This window comes from Phaseolus vulgaris, chromosome 8 (genome assembly GCF_000499845.2).
Source record: "Phaseolus vulgaris cultivar G19833 chromosome 8, P. vulgaris v2.0, whole genome shotgun sequence".
Taxonomy (NCBI): domain Eukaryota; kingdom Viridiplantae; phylum Streptophyta; class Magnoliopsida; order Fabales; family Fabaceae; genus Phaseolus; species Phaseolus vulgaris.
The window spans coordinates 48,328,143-48,348,670 of NC_023752.2; the positions used below are offsets into that span (position 1 = coordinate 48,328,143).

Here is a 20,528-nt window from a genome sequence, read left to right on the forward strand (position 1 = left end):
TCCCCGAACCCATACAGGCACCCCGTATAGGGACTCAACAGATCGGGGGACAACCGTAACTTATTAAAGGTCGACAGAAACATGACGTCTGCCGAACTTCCTTGGTCGACGAGCACTTTGTGCACCTTCCTTCCTGCTGTGACGACTGAGATGACAACGGGGTCGTTGTCATGGGGTACCACATCTCGGAGGTCTCTTCTCGTGAACACGAGATCCGACTCCCATGGCTCCCCCGAGAGCCTCTCTTCGATTGAATTTACCCCCCTCGCGTATTTCTTCCGCTGGGAGGCGGTGGGTCCCCCGTCGGAAAAACCTCCAGCAATGGTGTGGACCTCGCCAAGCACAGGCATCTCGTGTGCTGGTTCTTCCGCCGGCGGCGGCAAGGTGGCGGTCGTTGTGGGCTCTGCGGCATAATCCTTCAAAAACCCAGTTCTCACCAGCTCATCTAGCTGGTAACCCAACGACAGGCAGTTGTCAATGTGGTGCCCGAAAGCCTCATGGAACTTGCACCAAGAGTCTTTGCGAGGCCCCAACACCTTGTCAGTCTTTGCTGGTCGCCTCAGCCTCTCGGCTATATTAGGCACGGCGATCAGGTCCTTCAGTTCTACCACAAAATTGTACCTCGCCGGTCTCGCTCTTTCTCTGGCCGGGCGATCGCCTCCCGCTGGACCCCGAGGCTGGGGCTTTCTGGCCTCGTAGGGGCGTCTCGCCTCTGGCTTCTTTCTTCCCGTCGTGGTCTCATTGACCCTGACGGGTTGAGTTCGCACCGGTCCCCTCGGGCGTGAGGGTACGACGCTGGTGCGCTTAACACACACCTCCCCTTCAGAAGCAATATGTTCTACCGCCCTACGCCGTAGTTCAGCGAAAGTCCTAGGGCGGTTGCGGATGATGGATTCTCCAAAAGGACCGGGGCATACGCCTTTCACGAACGCGTACACGATCATAGGCTCCTCTGTCGTACCAACCTTCACGACCTGGGCCCCGAAGCGATTGATATACTCCTTCAGGGTCTCCCCTTGATACTGCTTCACATCGAACAGATCGTAAGAGACCGGCGGCGGGGCCTTGTTTGCTAAGTATTGTTCCCTGAACAATCGTGACAACTGGCGGAAAGACGTGATATGACCATCTGGAAGGCTGATGAACCAATCCATAGTCATCCCGGTCAGGGTGCTCATAAAGAGCTTGCACTTGGCAGCGTCAAAACCGCCTACCAGGACCATCTGTGTCTGAAATGCAGCAAGGTGCGTCTCTGGGTCCTCCATCCCGGTGAAGATCACCTTGGGCCCCGCGAACGTGTTCGGGATCACTGCATCTAGGATCTCCTGCGAGAAGGGAGTGGAAAACTCCCTTGGTGGGGAATGGTTCTCCATCTCGTCATGCCCATGCCGCCTCCGATCATTTCTCAGGCCCTGGCGCAACTCCTCATTTACATGGTGGAGCTCTTCATTTCGCTCATGCGAGGCATCGAGATCTGCCTGCATGCGTTCCTGTTCCAGTTTCGACTCCGCCATGTCCTGCTGCAGCCCCCTCATTATTTCCAGAACCTGCTGCATGGATAGTTCTGCTGGGGCTGCGCGTGCTGTACTTCGTCTGGTGGGGGCCATCGTCACTCCAACCTCCTCCAACGTTACTGCGACTTAGTAGATTTTCTCGAACTTGTGATGGGACTGATGTTTTATATCGGCACCAAATGTTCCGTCCGGTTGACCGGGACGTCTTCGTGCGCGACCTCAACCGTCAGCTAGGGACTCCCTCCCACTGGTTACCTGTGGATTCCTGCAAAAGAGAGGACAAAGAGGCGCCCTAGCGGCCGTTTGCACTCCGACGCTCAAGTCAGCCAGCAAGAAAAACCAAAACTATTCACCTCCGTCTCTGAGCACCGCGTGTGGCACTCTGAAGGTGGTAAAAAGAACTGTGTATTGTGTGTGTGTTCTCCCCTCAGGCAAAGATATTCCCCAGTCCCTTGTACGTAACCTTGAAGCACGAGCAAGCAACTAGAGAGTTCTGGTAAATTTGCCAAAAGTTCGAACCCCCTTTCCAACATTCTCAGCGCTATTTAAACTACCCAGGCATTTAAAGCGCCTTTAATCACAAATGTAACGCACTCAATCAGCGTATCTAATTAGAAAACGTAGCGCATTTAAGACGTTGAAACGCTTGGGAGCCATTATAGTACCTGAATGCTCGAAATGAAAACTGTATTGAATGACTTTAATTACCTGGCACCTGACTAAAGGGTGTTTCTATTCTGACATGGCTGTTGTACACGTGGAGGGCCTCACGACGCCGTGACCCCATCTGGGAGCGTTTCTGCCCATCTGGGGACGTTTCTACGTGTGAGTCCTCCTGCTTGGGAGTGCTACTGCGCTAGGGGTGACTTTTTGGGTGTCAACTCATGCCCCCAATCATCTAGTCACTTACTTTGAGAGCGTATCTGCCTTCCTCTCGTACCCCGCACCCGGCTGCCCTGGGCGTGACCTTCCTCTTGAGTCGTATCTGTCCCGAAGGCGTCTCTGGGGCGGCAGGGGTACTTCGCGAGTCAGGCTGCCCTACACTGGTGCTATCACTATGGCCTTGAAGCCACCTTTTCCTTCTTTTTATCGCTGCCCCGGGTTATCGGGATTTGAGGCCTTCCCACGACGCCGCTCCCTCCATGGTCTTTCCTACCCATGGGTATCGGGGAACCACACCGTGATTGCCTTGCTTTAGTACTGTTTGATCTGGCGACGCCCTGGTTGGGCGACGCCTTCACCTAGGCGACGCCTTGCCTTGGCGACGCTTCCTCTTGGCAATGCTGGCACTTGGCGTCTCTCCACCTAGGCGACACCCTGCATTGACTTTGACTCTCCAGGCGTTGACTTTGACCTTGACTTAGTCAACGCTCAGATACGGGACGGTACAAAACACCTTCATTGTAACATGATTATTATGTTATCTATAGAACTATAAATGATATACCAAACTTTTTGAGAATTCTAAATATCACTGGAGAGTTAATAGCTAGTTGGGATGGGAATGGAACTAAATTGGGAGAGAGAAAAATTAATTGTGTCCATGACTTAGAACCTTGTTTGATACAATTGCATATGTTGTCACTTAGTATACATAACTTATGCTAAATGCTTAAGTATTGAAGTCTTTCAATTATAAATTAAATCTGGAAAATTCAAGCTAACCATTACTACTCAAGACCTGCACCTATAAGAAATTTGCTTGAGCAAAAGCAAAGAGTTAAGTCGGGGGATTTGATAAGGGCCAAGATGTTGAAAAACTCATGGTACATTAGCAATGCATTTTGCATAAAATATGGGGAAGATTGACCTAAAAAGCATGTCAAACCCCTACAAAGCTAGTTGAGCTCAAAAAAGAAGAAAAGAAGAAGAAATTTGCATAAATCTTGCAAAAAAAACAACAAATAAATGAAAGAGCAAAAAAGGACAATTCGCCCAGTGCATAGAGAATGATGACTGCTTTGCCATGTGTTGAGCGTATTGAGGCCAAAAGAAATAAAGATATCCAGAGTACTCAGAGTTGAGCAAATCCAAATGGGCTAAGCGCGAAAAATCTTTCACCATGAAGAAAGCTCAATTTTGCTCAAGAAGACCTTGAAGCCAAGCCAAGCCCAAGCCAAAGAATACTTCAAGGCTAAGAAAGGAAAGTGTTGGGCTCAGCTTAAAGCAAATCCTTGGCAAATCCCTGCATCTTAGAATCCCAAGAAAGGAGCTTGAAGCCCAAAGATTACTTCAGCATGAATAAAGTTAATCCTCCAAGCGGATTGGACTACATTGAATCTTTTAGGGCTCCTTTCTAAAATTCAATAAATAGGGACCTCAGGGCTTCATTCAAAACCATTGAGGGGGACAAGAGGAATCAAGAGGCATAGAGATCTCAATTAAAGGAGAAAGCCTCAAGGCTAAAGCCTAGCCAGAACTTGAGGAAAGGATCAAAAGCCTAAGTTGGCCAACAACATTCAGGGATCCATGTTTGTTGTTCTTTAGCTTCTCATACTTGAGCTTTCACTGTAAGATTTTATTGAGTTGCTAAACTTATTTTGTTGAATTGAAAAGCAATTGTTTATGAATGTGCATTTTCATTTGAGATTCAAATTCCTTTAGTTTAGTAGTATGCTTAATGCTCAATGGTGAAGAACAACCATTGATGTCCTTTGAGTATGAATGATGTCGGAAGGCGAGTTCATGTATCTGAACCCTAACAAACCAACCATAGATCTTAATGGCCACACAGCATGAAGCTAAGAATATGATTAATTGTTTCATCTTAATGTAGAAATAAGCTATAGCAAAGGAATTGATTGGGATAGTTCATGGTTCTAGATAACCTCGTGTGAGGAATCAACTTGGTTTGGCCATAAGGAACATGGAGTTTGAACAAACATAACATATATAAACAACAATAATAAGAAAAATTCACAAAGTTCTTTCAATCCCAACATTTGTGTCATATCGTTATCCCTTTACTTCAGTGTCTGTCAAAGCTTCACCTCTCGAGCTAAATATTATAGTAAGACTAGTATAGTTAGTTATTTATAAATTATATCTAATCAAATATTTGTTTTCACATCACTTTGTCTTGAAAATTATCTCTACTATGATAAGCATTAATTTCCTTTGGATACAACGACTATCAATTGTACTATAGGTGACTTAGTCCTCTTGTCGAGAAAAATCCACTCCCATCATTGACTAAATGCATGTAAATCTAACAATTTTTTGTTGAAAGTATGACATAATCCCATTTGAAAATATTCACTTTTATTATAGTTTAATGGTACATAAATTTTAATCATCGTCTTTATATTTCATGAAATTTTGGCAACATTTCATGTTGGTCTTCAGGTGACATGAAATTAAAGTGGTGAAACGAAATCTTCACAATCAAATATGCATCCGAAAATTAACACAAAATACAATGAACTAAAATTAAGTAAGATATATGAAATGTAGATTATAAGTTATGTATTAATCAACTAATAAAAAATTATTACTCTTCCTAAACTCTGAACCGAATAATTCAAGATTTAATACAATTAGTGTTAGTATAACTTCCATTACTTTTTATAAAAAGTTTAATCTCACATATGAACACTTCTAAAACGAGTTGATTTTAAGAGTTTTCATTTAGGTGACACTTTACTTTTAGGATTGAGATTTTTAGGCATTTATGAGTGAAAACCTTAGGAAAATTCCCACTGGACATTAACTTAACCAAGTGGTTAAGTAGATGTGAATGTGCATTTCTCAAAGGCAAAAGGAAAAGACAATGATAAGATGAACATGATGCCAAATAGGTGCGGAATTAAGCATGGAAAGCAAAGATAAAAGACAATAGCCAAATAGACATAAGGAAACCAAACAAGAACATATTATAAGAGTAAAATGGAATGACAAATGGAAGGAAAAGATGAAGGAAGAATGAAGCTTATGAGAATGGTAGCACGCCACTTGGAGGGTGAATTTACTCCAAGATAAGTGCCGCCACTTAGAGCTCTCAAAAACTCACAAGATAAGACCTAAAGGCTAAGAGGGACAAGCCTCACTAACATCACACACAATTTTGTGCAGAGTAACTTTTCTTCTATTAATTTCAACTTGAAAAATATACTAGGTAGGTCTCCTATTTATAGGTGAAGGAGCCTTTGAGAACAAGCTAAAGGTGTAGGATGGGTAAAGGGAAAAAATGGGCAGCCTTAGGATTTGAAGTCAAACACGCATCTTAGGCTTGTCCTTCTAGAAACTAGGTCAAAATGCCTCCCAAAAAGACTAAGAACAAGCTAAAATGTTACCTACACCTCTTGTTATGCTAAAGGTACCTTATTCTAGCCTATATTTGCTCTTTGGACCCCAAAGTGAGCCTAAAATATTTACAACTTATTTTATTCTTAAGAAGACCAGCATGAAGAACTTGAGATGCTCTGATCTTTCCATTTCTCCCTCTGACGAGGTTTTTATTTGAATGTTGAGATGACCTTTCATAATGCGCATCATTGGTCATCTTCTTGTTGTTTTGGTTTGTATCAATTTAATACAATTAGTGTCAGTATAATCTCCATTACTTTTTATAAAAAGTTTAATATCACGTATGAACACTTCTAAAACAATTGGAACAATACTAATCAAATCAATATATTAAGATTTCAAATGAAAAAACTATAAATATCTCAATAAACAAGTCAAAAAATTAGGTAGCACAACAATTAAAAATCTACAATTAAATTTTTAGAATATTACAATAAACAATTCAAAATATCTATTGAAAAATTAAGATAAAAGGATTTGTAGATAGACCCACCTTAGAAAGTCATCTGTTCGAAAATCAAAACTTCGACTTTTGAAACAAACTTTCACCGTTAACAAAGTGTTTCATCACATTTTCCAACATTCAAGGGACCTACATATAGATTTTTAATCCAAATAGTCAAATTTTAATGTACAAATATAGGTATACAAATTCAATATTCTTGTGTCGTTAATCTCGATTTTCACGTTGAGAACAATCGATGCCACCTGCTTCCTTGATTCAAACCATTATAACATGACACTTTTCATTATCAAATCATGCATCAAATCATGCTTAGAATTTCCAGGATTCCCACTACCTTAATTCCTCAATAGAGGACTTTGATTCTTGACTTTAATACTCTTATGCTATGTTTTTGAATTAGAGGGTTTTTGAATTAGAGGATTAGGGAAGTGGAAAGTTGAGGGTATGAGAGAATGGAAGTGTGAAGATTTATAAGAAAATGTGAAGGAAGTTGAGGATGTTTGGATTGAGGTATGTTAAAGTGAATATGTGAGTAAAGTTTATTGAAATATGTGAGTGATATGATGGTTGTAAAGATATTTTGAATTATTTTTAATTGTGAAAATTGTAAGATTACAAATTTACCCTTGTATATAAAAAAAAGAAATAAATGATAATTAATTTTGTGCATATTTTATTTAATTAAAATAATTTAAAATTTTAATTACAAATAAAATAATGTATAATTTAAATAAATAAATAAAATATAAAATTTAAATATGTATATAAAAATTTACCTTTATATATAAAAAATAGCAAAATGAAATATTAATTAATTTAAAGGACATTTTAGTTAATTAGAATAATTTGTATTATATTATTTAATTTTTATTATATTAAGTTATATTATAAAGAATTAAATTTTCAAAAAATATTTTTGTAAAAAAAAATCTAAAAAGTAAAGGAATATTCTAAAAAAAAATCCAATGTTTTATTACTAATATGAAAATAAACTCCTATTAATCAATAAAAAATAATAATTATATTATTTTGTTCTATATTTGAATTATTGAATTTTAATTAAGACAAACTCATTCAAATGGATTCTCAATAATAAAAATATTTAATTTTAAATAATATAATATAAATTCTATTACTATCTTAATATTTCTATTTTAAATTAATATATATATATATAATTAATTTTCATGAAAATAATTATATTATTTTTATTACTAATAATATTTTCAAAAAAAACATATTGACATCTGTAATTTAAATTAATGTCAAAGAAAATAAAAACTTATTTTTCATTAAATAAAAATCTTCAAAAATACAATAATAAATTATATGAAGAACTTCACAGGCAAAATTAATTTCCTAATACAATTATTGAATTTCATATCAAAATTCACATCTAAAATTACAAACTTATTAACATAAAATTACAAACCCTAAACAAATTAAATTATAAAATCATAAACATCCAAACAGAAAATAAATATAAACCACAAATTTAAAACACAAACTAAAAATACATATAAAAAAAACTTGAACAACAGTAGAAAAAAGATCAATTGAACTTGGGATGAAGAATAGCACCACAAGAACACAATATAAAGTTGTGCCTGAAAACAATTCACAAATTATTATAAAAAAAATCAAAAAATCACAAATCTGGAAAAACACGTGAAGATAACAGATTAACCATTGCCTTATAAAAACAGCATAATCGATTATCCAAAGTTTTCAAAGGCATAATCGGTTATTGCTACAGTTATAAATCCAACATAATCGATTATTCCAAACCATAATCGATTAACCTCACTTTTACACGGAGTACATAATCGATTATGCGTATCCACTATTTTTAACAACATAATCGATTATATAATCTGTTTTTTTCACTGATAATTGATTATGTGCTCTAGAAAAGTAAGAAAAAGTTAACCTGAGATCAAACAAGCACTACAAAACTTACTCCCCTACCACTCTGATACCTCACGAACCTCTCCAAGCCCAGTGAACTAATTCACAACTCTGTAAAGATAGTTTGAGTTTGTTTTGTGTGAATCCTTAAGTTTATAGAGGCATGACTTTATATATGTGAATCATCAATTTATTGTCTCACCCATTGCATTCAAAGCAATTCAAAATGGCACTTTGTGGTCAAAGGATTCCTGAGCCAAAGTCAGGAATCTCATTGCATGTGTAAACGGTGCATGATAGTGTAGTTTGTCGTTGCATGTGTGAAGAATCAAATGAATAAAATATAAAATGAAGGGAAGCAAACGGAGATGGCACCCAAACATCCATTCGTGTGAACAGTGTCACCCCAGGAGCAAATAGGCACTTAAACTATTTATACAAAACAACACAATTTGATTTTATACTAAATTCAAAGTAACACTTTGGGAAATTTCAACTCACCAATCTTCTAACGCTTGAAATTTTACTAAGATAATTTTGTTTATGCATAAATTAACTTTCAGTTAATTAAGTTATGATTGGTATTGTAAATCTTACATCGATTAAAGATAAATACATTTTATAGTATATAAATAAGTGTAAACTTCACTTTATAAATCAATTTTATAAGGTTGAATTAGACTTAAAATTTATTTTTTATTATGATATTTGAATCATTTAGAATCTATTTTATCGAAAGTTTATTAAATTTTTTAGATTATCCATAAATATTTTATAACAGATAAATGGGTGCAAAGTTTAAAAAAATGTCTTAAAAATATTTATATTAACTAAAAATAAAGACATATTTGAATTGGTTTTTCAAACTTATAAACCGCTGCATCCAAAGAATCCTTAGAAACATTATTATATTACTCTATTATTGTGAAGGTTCTAAGAGAAGATCTACTGGTGTAATGTAAATCTGAATTCAGAATAGGGTAATTATGCTAGATTGACTATAAAAGGATTGAAGTAAAAGCACTACAGAGTGTGTTTGTTTTAAATTTGTAAAACAGGGAAAAGGCAAAGAAAAAGTTGTAGTGAAATTGGGTGAGTGAGGAACTTTAGGCGCGTGCTACCTGCTCTCTCTTCAGAAACATTCCAACCCTGGCCCAATCTTAATTCAACTAATAATAAACACAGATTCACCCTTTTATGCTAACTCATTTTCTAATACAAATTACATCACAAACCAAAACTATCCAATGAACGCAAATGTTTATGGCTTCTCGAAAGTGCACACACGAAATTGAAGAAGATATGCATGATTATCTAAGAAAGAAAGGGAGGAAGAGTAGTGCCGTGAAGAAGTAAATGACGGCCTTACCCCCACAAAATCTGATACAATTATGAAGTATCTCCGGAAGTGACATAAAAAACAACGCAAGATTTTTCATTAATGGCTTTGCTACTTGCCACGCCATTTGGTGAATGGACCAGAAAATTGAAAAATCCTTACCAACTATTTCTTTTGTTGACTGCCAAAAGAACATTTCTCACCAATGGAAGCATTCCCTCGTTCTAATCACCCACACTCTGCCTTCCAACCTTTCCAACTCAAATTGTTGAAAATGGGAACAACATGACAAAAGTATTTCTTGGTGAGAAACGTATACACTTTGATTAATTGCACTTTCTGATCACACTTCAAAACCTGTGCTGAGATTTAGGGCTACCTATCAACTTCTATTATTTAAACACTAATCTATTATTTAAACACTAAGCTCTATTTGGATTGAGGAGGGATGTGTGAGGATTTGAGAGAGTGTATGTGTGAAGATGTGTGAGTAAAGTGTGAAGAAAGTGAGCGTGTTTGGATTGTGGTGGATGTGTGAGGAAAGTTTATGGGAGTTTGTGAGTGATATGATGCTTATGATGAAATTTTAATTTTTTTTAAAGGTGTGAATTGTTACTTTACAGATTAACCCTTGCCTATTAAAAAAATTAATAATAAAATGAGTTGTTTTTGTTTAAAAATGAAAAACTTTCACACATTTCGTAAATTTAAAAATTATAATTAAAAAAATATATGTTAAATGTAAATATGTATAATATAAAAACTATAATTAGAAAAAAATATGTATTCAACAAATTAAATAAAAACAGAACTTCAAGTAATAAAATTGAAAAATAAATCAAATCTTATATAAATAAAAAGATATTATTTTTTAATATTAAAAACCCTCTAGAAATGAAAAATAAAAAATACTACAACAACAAAAATATAACGTAATTAACAATAGAAAAAAATTTCATAAAAAATTATAATAAAATAAATTATAACTCATAAACATAATAACTATATATAGAAATATATTAATATAAACATAAAAAAAAATAAAAACAGAATTTCAAATAATTTCATTAAATATTAAACATATACTATAAAATTAAAAAATAAATCACATCTTATATAAATAAAAAATTACTATTTTTTAATATTAAAAAAATTCACAATAAAACAATCTAAAAAATACAACATAACAAAAATATAACTTAATTAACTATAAAAAAGGATTTCATAAAAAATAGGATAAAAACGTATTAGTAGTATAATCCGATATAGTTCAATAATTAATTATTATTATTTTGTTTTATTAAATATTTGTGTTAGTTAAATTTATTTAATAACTAATATTTATAATAAAGTGTAGTTTTTATTAACAAATTATGTAAAAATACGTGAAAATATATTAATTATATTTTCAGTTTCTAATGAATAATTTAAGTTAGAATAAAATTATTTTAAGTGATGGATTGTTTTTAGGGAATTTTTTGTATAAAACAAATTAAATATTTAGTATAAAATAAAATGAAAAATGTTTAGTATAACCTTTTGGTGATGACCATGATCCAACCCAGGTAATATTTTCAATTTTAATTAGATATAATATATTTTTTTCTTTAAAAAAAACTAAATTCAACCACATTTAATAAAATATCTGATTAGAACTTGAAAAATAGGTATCACCTGATCTACTCTAATAACTAATATATAAATGAAATATTTTATTTAACTATATTTTTTTTTACACTGATTTATAATATTTTATAAAATAATAAACAAACTTAAAACTTCCTTAAAATTTATTATGATTTGTTTCTTCATTTTAAATATTATATATATATATATATATTTTAAACATTGTACAATAAATTTTTTAAAATACTAATACATTCCAATGAAGCATTGTGATACATTCAAATGAGGGTAAATTTGGAAATAAGAGATGCTGACATGGTTTTCCTTCTACATCTCTTCATTTTGAGGGGAAATGATATTTACTGTTCACAGGTATATCCTCTCCTTCACTTCCCTGCACATCCCTTAATCCAAACCATGGATATCCACTCACATCCTTCCTATTGAACAGTACATTCATGGAAGCAAACAGGGGTTAAAAGATTCACACTATCAAAAGTTCTAACCAAAAAAAATTGGACCTATAATAACAGTTTAATAACATGTGTGGGTGTACTGTAGGATTTAAAGAGGTAATAAAAGATTTCAAATGAAATAATGTATATTTATTGTTATGATATACAAAGTATTTTTATTTTTATTTTAGTTTTATTATACTTTAAAAAGTAAAAAATAAAAAAAATAAACTATAAATACTAAAATTAACTCTGAATACATCTTAAAAATATAATACATTATAAATAATATATATATATATATATATATTACATACCACTCATTCATTATTTTTTAATATAATAATAATTATTATTAATTTTTTTTAAACCATAGAGATGTGAAACCACTCTCTTCCATAAATTATGTAAAATTGAGATAGAGAAATATATAATAAAACATTAGTTATTATAATCAAAGTGTTGTGACTTTAAAATAATTAATATTTATTAAATATTAATATTTTAATTTAATAAAATAATATTTATTCAATGAATGAAGTATTGTGTATAAATTAGTTTTTCAAAATATAAAAAATGTATATAAACTATTTTATTTGAAGAAAAAAAGCATAATCAAACCACACTATGCAGCGAATTTTGACCTTTCCAATCTATTTAAGAACATATACAAGCTCATAAAATTTAAGGAAAAAAAACACTCTAAATAGATCAATTTTAAATACAAATGATAATATTATAAAAGATTTTCTTTAAATAATTTCATAAATTTTTTTGAAAAAAAAAAACTCACACATTACAACTCAATAAAAATTAAAAATTTATAAATATTAATAAAACATAATATCAATTTATTAAGTTAGTTTCATCTCGACAAACAATTTCATAATATCGTATGCATAACATTATTTATACGTTTGATAATTTGTATAAAAATATTATTATTTATTTTTATATTTAGAAATGCATATTAATAATAAAGTTACTTTAAATATTAATATATATATATATGAGATTAGTAATAAGATCTAAAAAATTAAATTAATTACTTATTTTGACAATTGTAGAATCAAAAGAATTTAATAAATTAAAATATTTATTATAAGATTCAAAACAGTAGAAAAAATCAATTTAAGCAACTATATATTATTATAAAACTATCTATTTCAAGTTATCAATAAGTTGAATTAAAATAAACAATCGATTTCAAAAACATATACTATAAAACAAGTTATCAACAGGTTAAAATAACATAAGTTCAATGTTCCAAAATATATTGAAGATAAATTAGTGATTTGACTTTCATATAATTCATAAAGAATATGTGTATAACAAATATTAAATAAGTAAAATATTTGATTTTTAATACTAAACATAACTATGTATATATTAAATATAACTAAATGATAAAAAAAATATTTCGTGCATATATATCTACTAATATGTTTTCTGTTGCTTATATATTTGAAAAACGCGTGTTAAAAATTAAAGGAAACATTTTGAATTATTTCCTACTTTTCATGTTGAAAAATAATTTTTCCTTTCCTACTTTTCACGATTATTCGTGATGAACGCGGATGATTCCTACAAGACCTAGTCGCCTGTGTTTTTTTCTTCGTTTAACTTTACGCATTAAATTCGAACTGACTTATAATGACTAACACAGACGAAAAACTCAAGATTTTGTGGTTGAACAAGCATACGGGCACTATAGCGTAGGAATAATTTGGAAACTTGCATGTTTTCACGTTAGACATCGTTTCACAACCCATTTTTCCAAATACAACCAATTCATAACTTTCTTTTATAATAATACTGCTGAATCTTTTTATTGTACTATCTTATTTTAATTAGTTACTTTAATTTTATATATTTATATATCTGTTCAAAATTAATGTATATGAAGTATTATTTGTTTTAGAGTTAGTAGTTTTATGTTTAAATTATATTTAAACATAAATTAAGAAAAGAAATTATATTTAAATTGTTCATAGTCTGGAATTATTGGATGTACTAGAACAAACCTATAGTCGATAAGTAAAAAAAAGGAAAATTCATCTTTAAAACTATTTTTTCATCCTCACATGAGATATCAATATTTCAATCTTAAGTCTATTGAAATCATTGTTATGGTTAATAACCTTATCATATTCATTGTTCCCTTTTAGCTTGAGTTTCATTTAAGACCCGTTTGCTTCAAACGAGAAAAAGACAAGTAATAACGAGGATTCTCTGGGATGAAACATAAAAATCGAAAAAATATATTTAGAATAACACGCAAATCAAGAATATTTTTTATAGAAAACTTTCTTCGCAATATATATAATAAATTATTTATAAATTATTTTGTTAACCCTTTTCATTTTAAATTTAAATTATTATTTATTTTTAATAAAATTACATAATTAAATATAATATAATAATATTTAAAAAATAAAAATATTAAATGTTAAATAGGTTTATGTCAGAAAAATGTATAATAATCAATAATTATTATAATTATAATTATAATTATTATTAATAATAGTAATAAATATTTTTTATAATAAAAATAAAATTACATAATAATTATATTAATTATAAAAAATAAAGATAAAAATAATAATTTTATTTGATATAAAAATAATTTTTTATCAAATATTTATAATTATAAATATTTAAATATTTTTTTATTATATCTTATATCATTTTGTTTGTTATCAAATAGTTCTAATATATTATTCAAAATAATATTTCAATCACTAAAAATAATATTTTAATTAAAATAATTATAATTTATAGATAAATAAATTAAAATAATTTTTTAATAATTTTTAAATATAAGATTAATTTTGTAAACTTACATTTTTTATCAATTAAAAAAATACAATTTTAGTTATATCTATCACATCATTCACAAACTTTCATAAATTTTCCCAATACTTTTCACTCTATTCACCTTAATACAAACAACATCACTTTCTTCACACTTTCCCTTCAAATAATCTCAAATCCACTATTTAATCCAAACAAAGCATTAAGGAAGAATAGTGTATTTAAATTGACATTAACATCAACTTCTAAGCGATTTGAAACTATTAGATATATTGGAACAAGATTTATTCAAATATATATATATATAGCAAAAAGGGTTTTAACGGAGGTAATTTAGCAGAGGTTAATATAACCCTAGGAATTGATTTAATTAACGGAAGTTTCTTAACCTTCATTAAGTTTCAAAGGTTATTCTAAAACCACAACAAAATAATGAACCTTCGTTAAATTCCAAAGGTTTATTTTAAAACCTCAGTAAAATAACTGAGGTTTTTTTAATCTTCGTTAAAAGGTTTATTCTAAAACATTACCAAATAATAGAGGTTTTTTTTAACTTTCAGTAAGTTTCAAAGGTTTATTCTACAACCTCATCAAATTAACGGAAGTCTTTTTAACCTTTGTCAAGTTTCAAATGTTTATTCTAAAATCTCAACAAAATAAGGAGGTTCTTTAAACCTGTTTTAAATTCCAAAGATTTATTGTAGAACCTTAATAAAACACTCCAGATTTTTCAAACTTCAATAAATAAATATAATTAAATTTATTTATAAATAAATAATTAAAAACTGCATAGTTTTAATATATTTTATAACTAAATTCTCTAAAATTTTGAAAGTGTAACTTTACATTACAAATAAGTTTTCTAAAGGTTTAAAAATTTATTTTAAAAACTCAACAAAATAATCTTGGATAATAAGTATTTCAACAACTAATCTTAATAATGAGTATTTCAACACTATTTGCTATTTTTTATGATTGATGGTAGTTGGTTTATATAATTCATAATTTTCTTTCCTTATGAACTCATACTTCAAAAAACCTGACTTATTTTGTTTTAGCTTTTGACGTAAGTATATTTTATGTGCAATTTTAGTTTTAGTTATAATTGTTAATATTTAATTCTCATGATTTTAAAATATTTTAAATTAGGACCTTTATTTTAAAATGCATCTAATAATTAATTCTCTGTGAAGGTAAGAAGTAATGAAGTTAATTTTTCCTTGCAATATGTTCTTGCAATCTTTAGTCAAGAACACACATGGCTTTGAAGCCCACATCTGATAGATAATGCAATTATTTAGGATATATAAAACAGTGATAAACACCAATTGTTGTCGAGCTAGGTAGTAGTGGTTTGTGATCCAAGTTGGGACAGTAAGGTGATGGAAGAAGCAATATTTGAGTAATAAGAAGATAGTGCCTTATTTATGCTTTGTTTGGATTAAGGAGTGGATTTGAGATGATTTGAAGAGGAAGTGTAAAGAAAGTTTGAGTGCTTGGATTAAGGTAAATAGAGTGGAAAGTGTTGAGAAAGTTTATAAAAGTTTGTGAGTGATGTGATGGGTGTGATTGAAATTGTATTTTTTTTAATTGATAAAAATGTAACTTTACACATTTTCCCTTACATTTAAAAATTGATAAAAAATTAATTTGATTGATTATTTGTGAATTATTATTGTTTTTTAATTAAAATTATTTTTTCGGCAATTGAAATAGTATTTTTGATACCGTGTTCGAGCTAATTTCGGAAAAATATAAATTATATAAATTTTTTGGATCATATGTATGATTGTCATAAACTTTTTTAGAACAAAGTTGTAATTGTGAATTATTTATTTTTCAATTATAGTTGTATGCAATTAAAAGATTATTCCCGGTACTAGAACAAATTATTTATGATAATGTGTTGGAGCTATAAATTGATAAAGGAATTTTCTTTTATGAAATAAATATTAATGCAGTATTTTAGTTTATTAAAGCAAAATTCATTGACAAAGTTTGTGCATAATAATAATAATAATAATAATAATAATGTTTCGGAAAAATCTTATGAATGATACATTGAAATATGTATCATTCAAAAGAGTCATGGAAGTCCTTAATTTGTTTAGGGATTCGTGTCATAAATTAGATTACATATTCGAAAAGAAAAACGCACATGCATACTAAAATACAACCAAATTTTTATGTAGTTTAGGGATTTGTAGTCATTATCTTCACCAGCTTTCTCATTTGTCGCTCGAGAGGCAGGCCAAAGAGTTGTTTTACCGCATTAGGATGACCACACAAGAAGTTGTAAGAGTTATCCAACAAATCTTCATTTTGTATGTGTTGAAGATGGTTGTTGCCCCTTCAAGACATGTGTTTGATGAAGACTTCTATGTACTATTCATGTATATTTCCTTTTGCTTTAAGTGTGTCTTAGGTAGTGTTTTGAGGTTGTTTAAGAGTGGGTTTTTTACTGAGTAACTCACCTCCTACCCTGGCCATGTGATAAGAACAAGCATAAGGTTTCTTAAACTGTTTTTCACATGTTTTACAAAAAACACGTTTACTGCATGAAAATAAATCTGTTCTTTTCTAAATAAACAGATTCATTTTTAAACTGATGCCTTGGCTAAGTCTTGTGAAAATTAGATTTTGTGCATCAAGTATTTTGACTAAGTCTTCTACCTTTCAAAATGACTGTGTTTTAAATAGTTAAGTTTTCTCTGTTTTCGTTTTGAAAAATAAATCTGTTCATCTGTAAATGAATAGATTCTTTTTTACTCTGGTGTCATGGCTATCTTAAACGGTTTTCAGTTTTGTCCCTGCACCAGAATGGCTGACTAAGTCTCCTCACATAACAAATTCTCTAACTGTTTTTGAAAATAAATCTGTTCACTTTATTTTCAATCTGTTCATTTTATAACAGCTTTAACTGTTTTTCAAAAATCTGTTATAAGTTGGTTTTCTATAAAATGAAAACTTGTTTCTGAGTTTAAACATCGTTCATACATTTGTAAAAACAAGTTTTACAGCAGAGAATTAAGAGTTTACAAAGAATTAACATTTGTTCTTCAAAGATTTCGAAAATCACAAAGTGCTTGTTCTTGGTTTGGTTCCAAAAGCTTGGTGTGAGGTGCTGCTACTGTTCTAGCAATCTTGCCTACTGGTTTAAGGCAGATCTTTGTATCCTCAATCAGGTGCAGTCGTTTCACTTTTCATTTCTTGTAATAGTTTGGTTGAACACTCTTCTTGATAGGTTTTCTTGAAGAGTGTGTGTGAGCTGAAATAGGTTTTTTCAGCAAGAGTACCTAAGTTCTTGTAGGTTTCAAGAACAGTGGGAATTGTGTTTGTTTGTATTGTGATTTAGTGAATTTCACCTTGGTTTAGGTGAAGACTGGATGTAGCTCAGTTGAGTCAACCAATATAACTGCCTTGTGTTCATTCTCTCTCAATCTCTGCAATTAAGTTTCTGCATAATTGATAAAACAACAAAGAAATGAATCTATTCAATTAAAAATAAATCTGTTCTTTCTGGGTACGGTTCATATTGTTCTTAATTTCTGGAAAACTGGTTGATTTCAATAAGAACACTTATAATCTGTTAAAAGCCATTAGAACAGGTTGATTGTAATAGATCACTCAATAAACTGTCAAACCATTAATTGAACCTTAATCACTTGCTTGAAATTGAAGGTTGCTGTTTTGGTGATTCACTATTTTTCTTTCTTATATCAGTGTGTGTGCATCTGAAAAATCCATCTGCATAATCTCATGATTAACCTTGCTGTATAAAAGTTTTTCAAACACACAAATAGTGTCAAAATAAATTTGTTCATTTCCATTTAAATCGATTTATTTTTTGTAAACTGTGTTAAACACTGTTTCTGCGAGAAGCGTTTGAAAGGTCAATTCACCCCCCCCCCCTCTTGAACTTTGACACTATTAAACTCAACAGTATGTTCATCTCCACTAACATTTCCCAGATATCAATTCAGAATACTAGAAAGTCGATGTATGGTGGAGTGTGCGCGTGTGTTCACGAAATATGGAGTTTCGTTCTTCTTCTGCAACAACATGGCGTCTGTTATATTGCAGATTTTCTTCCATAACATTAGCCACTCATTGTGATGATAAAGCGACAACCTCAAATGAAATGGTTTGTCGCTCAACAATATGACATAACCTATCTAACTGATTACTACCCCTCCCAAGAATATCAATTAATCCTTCAAACCTTGTGTTAAGCCTTTCCAATTGCAAATCAATGACGTCCACCATGGGGGCTTTTCCTTTTTAGCCTCTAGAAGAAGAAGTACCACCTGATGGCTGGGATGGAACCAATGGGGGTGTCATATTAGGGCCAGGGCTGTATGAATCAACATTAGGATCAGCTGAGCGAGGAGTTTCACATTGGATCGCATCCATTTCTGGATCCTCTAGGATGTTTGCCATATTGTGATCATTAAGATTTACATTAAAATGATGAGACTGAGTTCGACTTGATGACTACAGTGTTGTTCCCCACCGTGGCTGGTAGCACGATCAAGCCCCCATAAGTCTTCCATCAACTTGTAGTGCCTGATGGGATTAACACGCCACTTTGCAGCTGAGGGTTTTGCCTGTTCGTTAATGAAAAAAAAATTATTGGTTAATGTATGTGATAAGTGAACATCAGGTTGAATACGTTACCTTTATCAACATATCCCACACTTCATCCTCGACCTCGAAAATTTTCGTGCTTGGATTCCAAGCGAAACCACTCAGTCCACTAAATAGATCATGGATCTCACGCCATCTGTCCTTTTAAGGCTTTTCTGCCTGTTCTTCACATTATTTTTTGTAATCACTACCAATCCACTCTGATGTAGGGATTTAACGATGTTTGTGTAACCCTGCGTCGTCCAACCACCATGAATGCGATTACCCATAGATGTCTCATCGATCATGGCATTCAGCAGTCAGAAATCCATATCAGTAGTCCATTTTTTGTTACATAAAATTAATTATTACATTAACCTGTCCACATTTCATTCGTTATAGTATCCCTAATTTGTGACTCAAGCCTGTAGTCATCCTCTCGAGTTTGCGAGTGTGACGCATCTATATCTCCTTGCATCAACTCACGATCAACTTCTTCCAACAAATAGTCATCATTATCCACCATGTCAAGAAAGTTATGAAGAATACAACATGCTAAAACAATATCGGTCATAATGTCCACAGAGTAATGAGGCTTTGTTCCGCTAGCGATAATTGGAAATCACTTTTTGAGGACACCAAATGTTCTTTCGATAACATTTCTAAGTGAGGAATGACAATGATTAAACAACTCATGGGCATTTTGTGGACCTCTTCGGGAATACTCTTTTAGATGGTATCGAACTCCGCGATATGGAGTTATAACTTGGGCTTTGAACATAAAACCCGCGTCTCCAAGGTAGTATTTGCCTACAACCATCCATTAACAATTATTACTTATAAGTCGTGTGACCAAATGAATATTTATTGCACTTGAAAATACACTCAACTAACCTTCTGGAATGACTAATGGATCCTCTCGTACAAACGCAACCTTTAATATCCTGGAATCAAAGGCGGTTCCTTCCCACTTGACAAGAATATATGTGAATTTCATGTCAAAATCACAAGCAGCAAAATATGTTTTGCGTTGGCCAGTCTTTTCTTCCACGAAAACGAGGAACATCAGCTCAGGGGACTTTAACACGGACGTGAGTGTCGTCTATGGCACCCAAACAATCCTAATACAAAACAACTTCACATTTATAAATAATTTGTATTGCATACAACATGAATTAAATATTTAACTATTGTTTCTCATATTCATACCTTAAAGTATGGAAAAATTGATTGTTGTTTAAGATATGAGGTTCAACCTCAGTCCCAACTGGTTGAATTAAGAACTCTCCATGCAACATCAATATTGCCTTCAAAACATTATGAAAGCGATGAGGCAGTGTTTCCCCAAACTGGTGAAAGAAGAACGAAACACTTCAATTCTTGACATTATGACCAATGATGTGTAAAAATTTAGCCACTTGTTCTTCAACTGTATATTAGAATGCATCTTTAACCATCTTCGTTCCTCTTATTCG

The 20,528-nt window shown here is 31.6% G+C and overlaps 1 protein-coding gene across 1 annotated transcript; it reads right to left on the reverse strand.

Moving 5' to 3' along the window:
- Positions 1–19,426: 19,426 nt before the first annotated feature.
- Positions 19,427–20,119, reverse strand: LOC137825272 (uncharacterized). Its single transcript, XM_068630944.1, has 2 exons — positions 19,948–20,119; positions 19,427–19,608 (listed from the first exon to the last, which is right to left on the reverse strand). The coding sequence occupies exons 1-2, from the start codon at positions 20,117–20,119 to the stop codon at positions 19,427–19,429; spliced, it is 354 nt and encodes a 117-aa protein (XP_068487045.1).
- Positions 20,120–20,528: the final 409 nt, after the last annotated feature.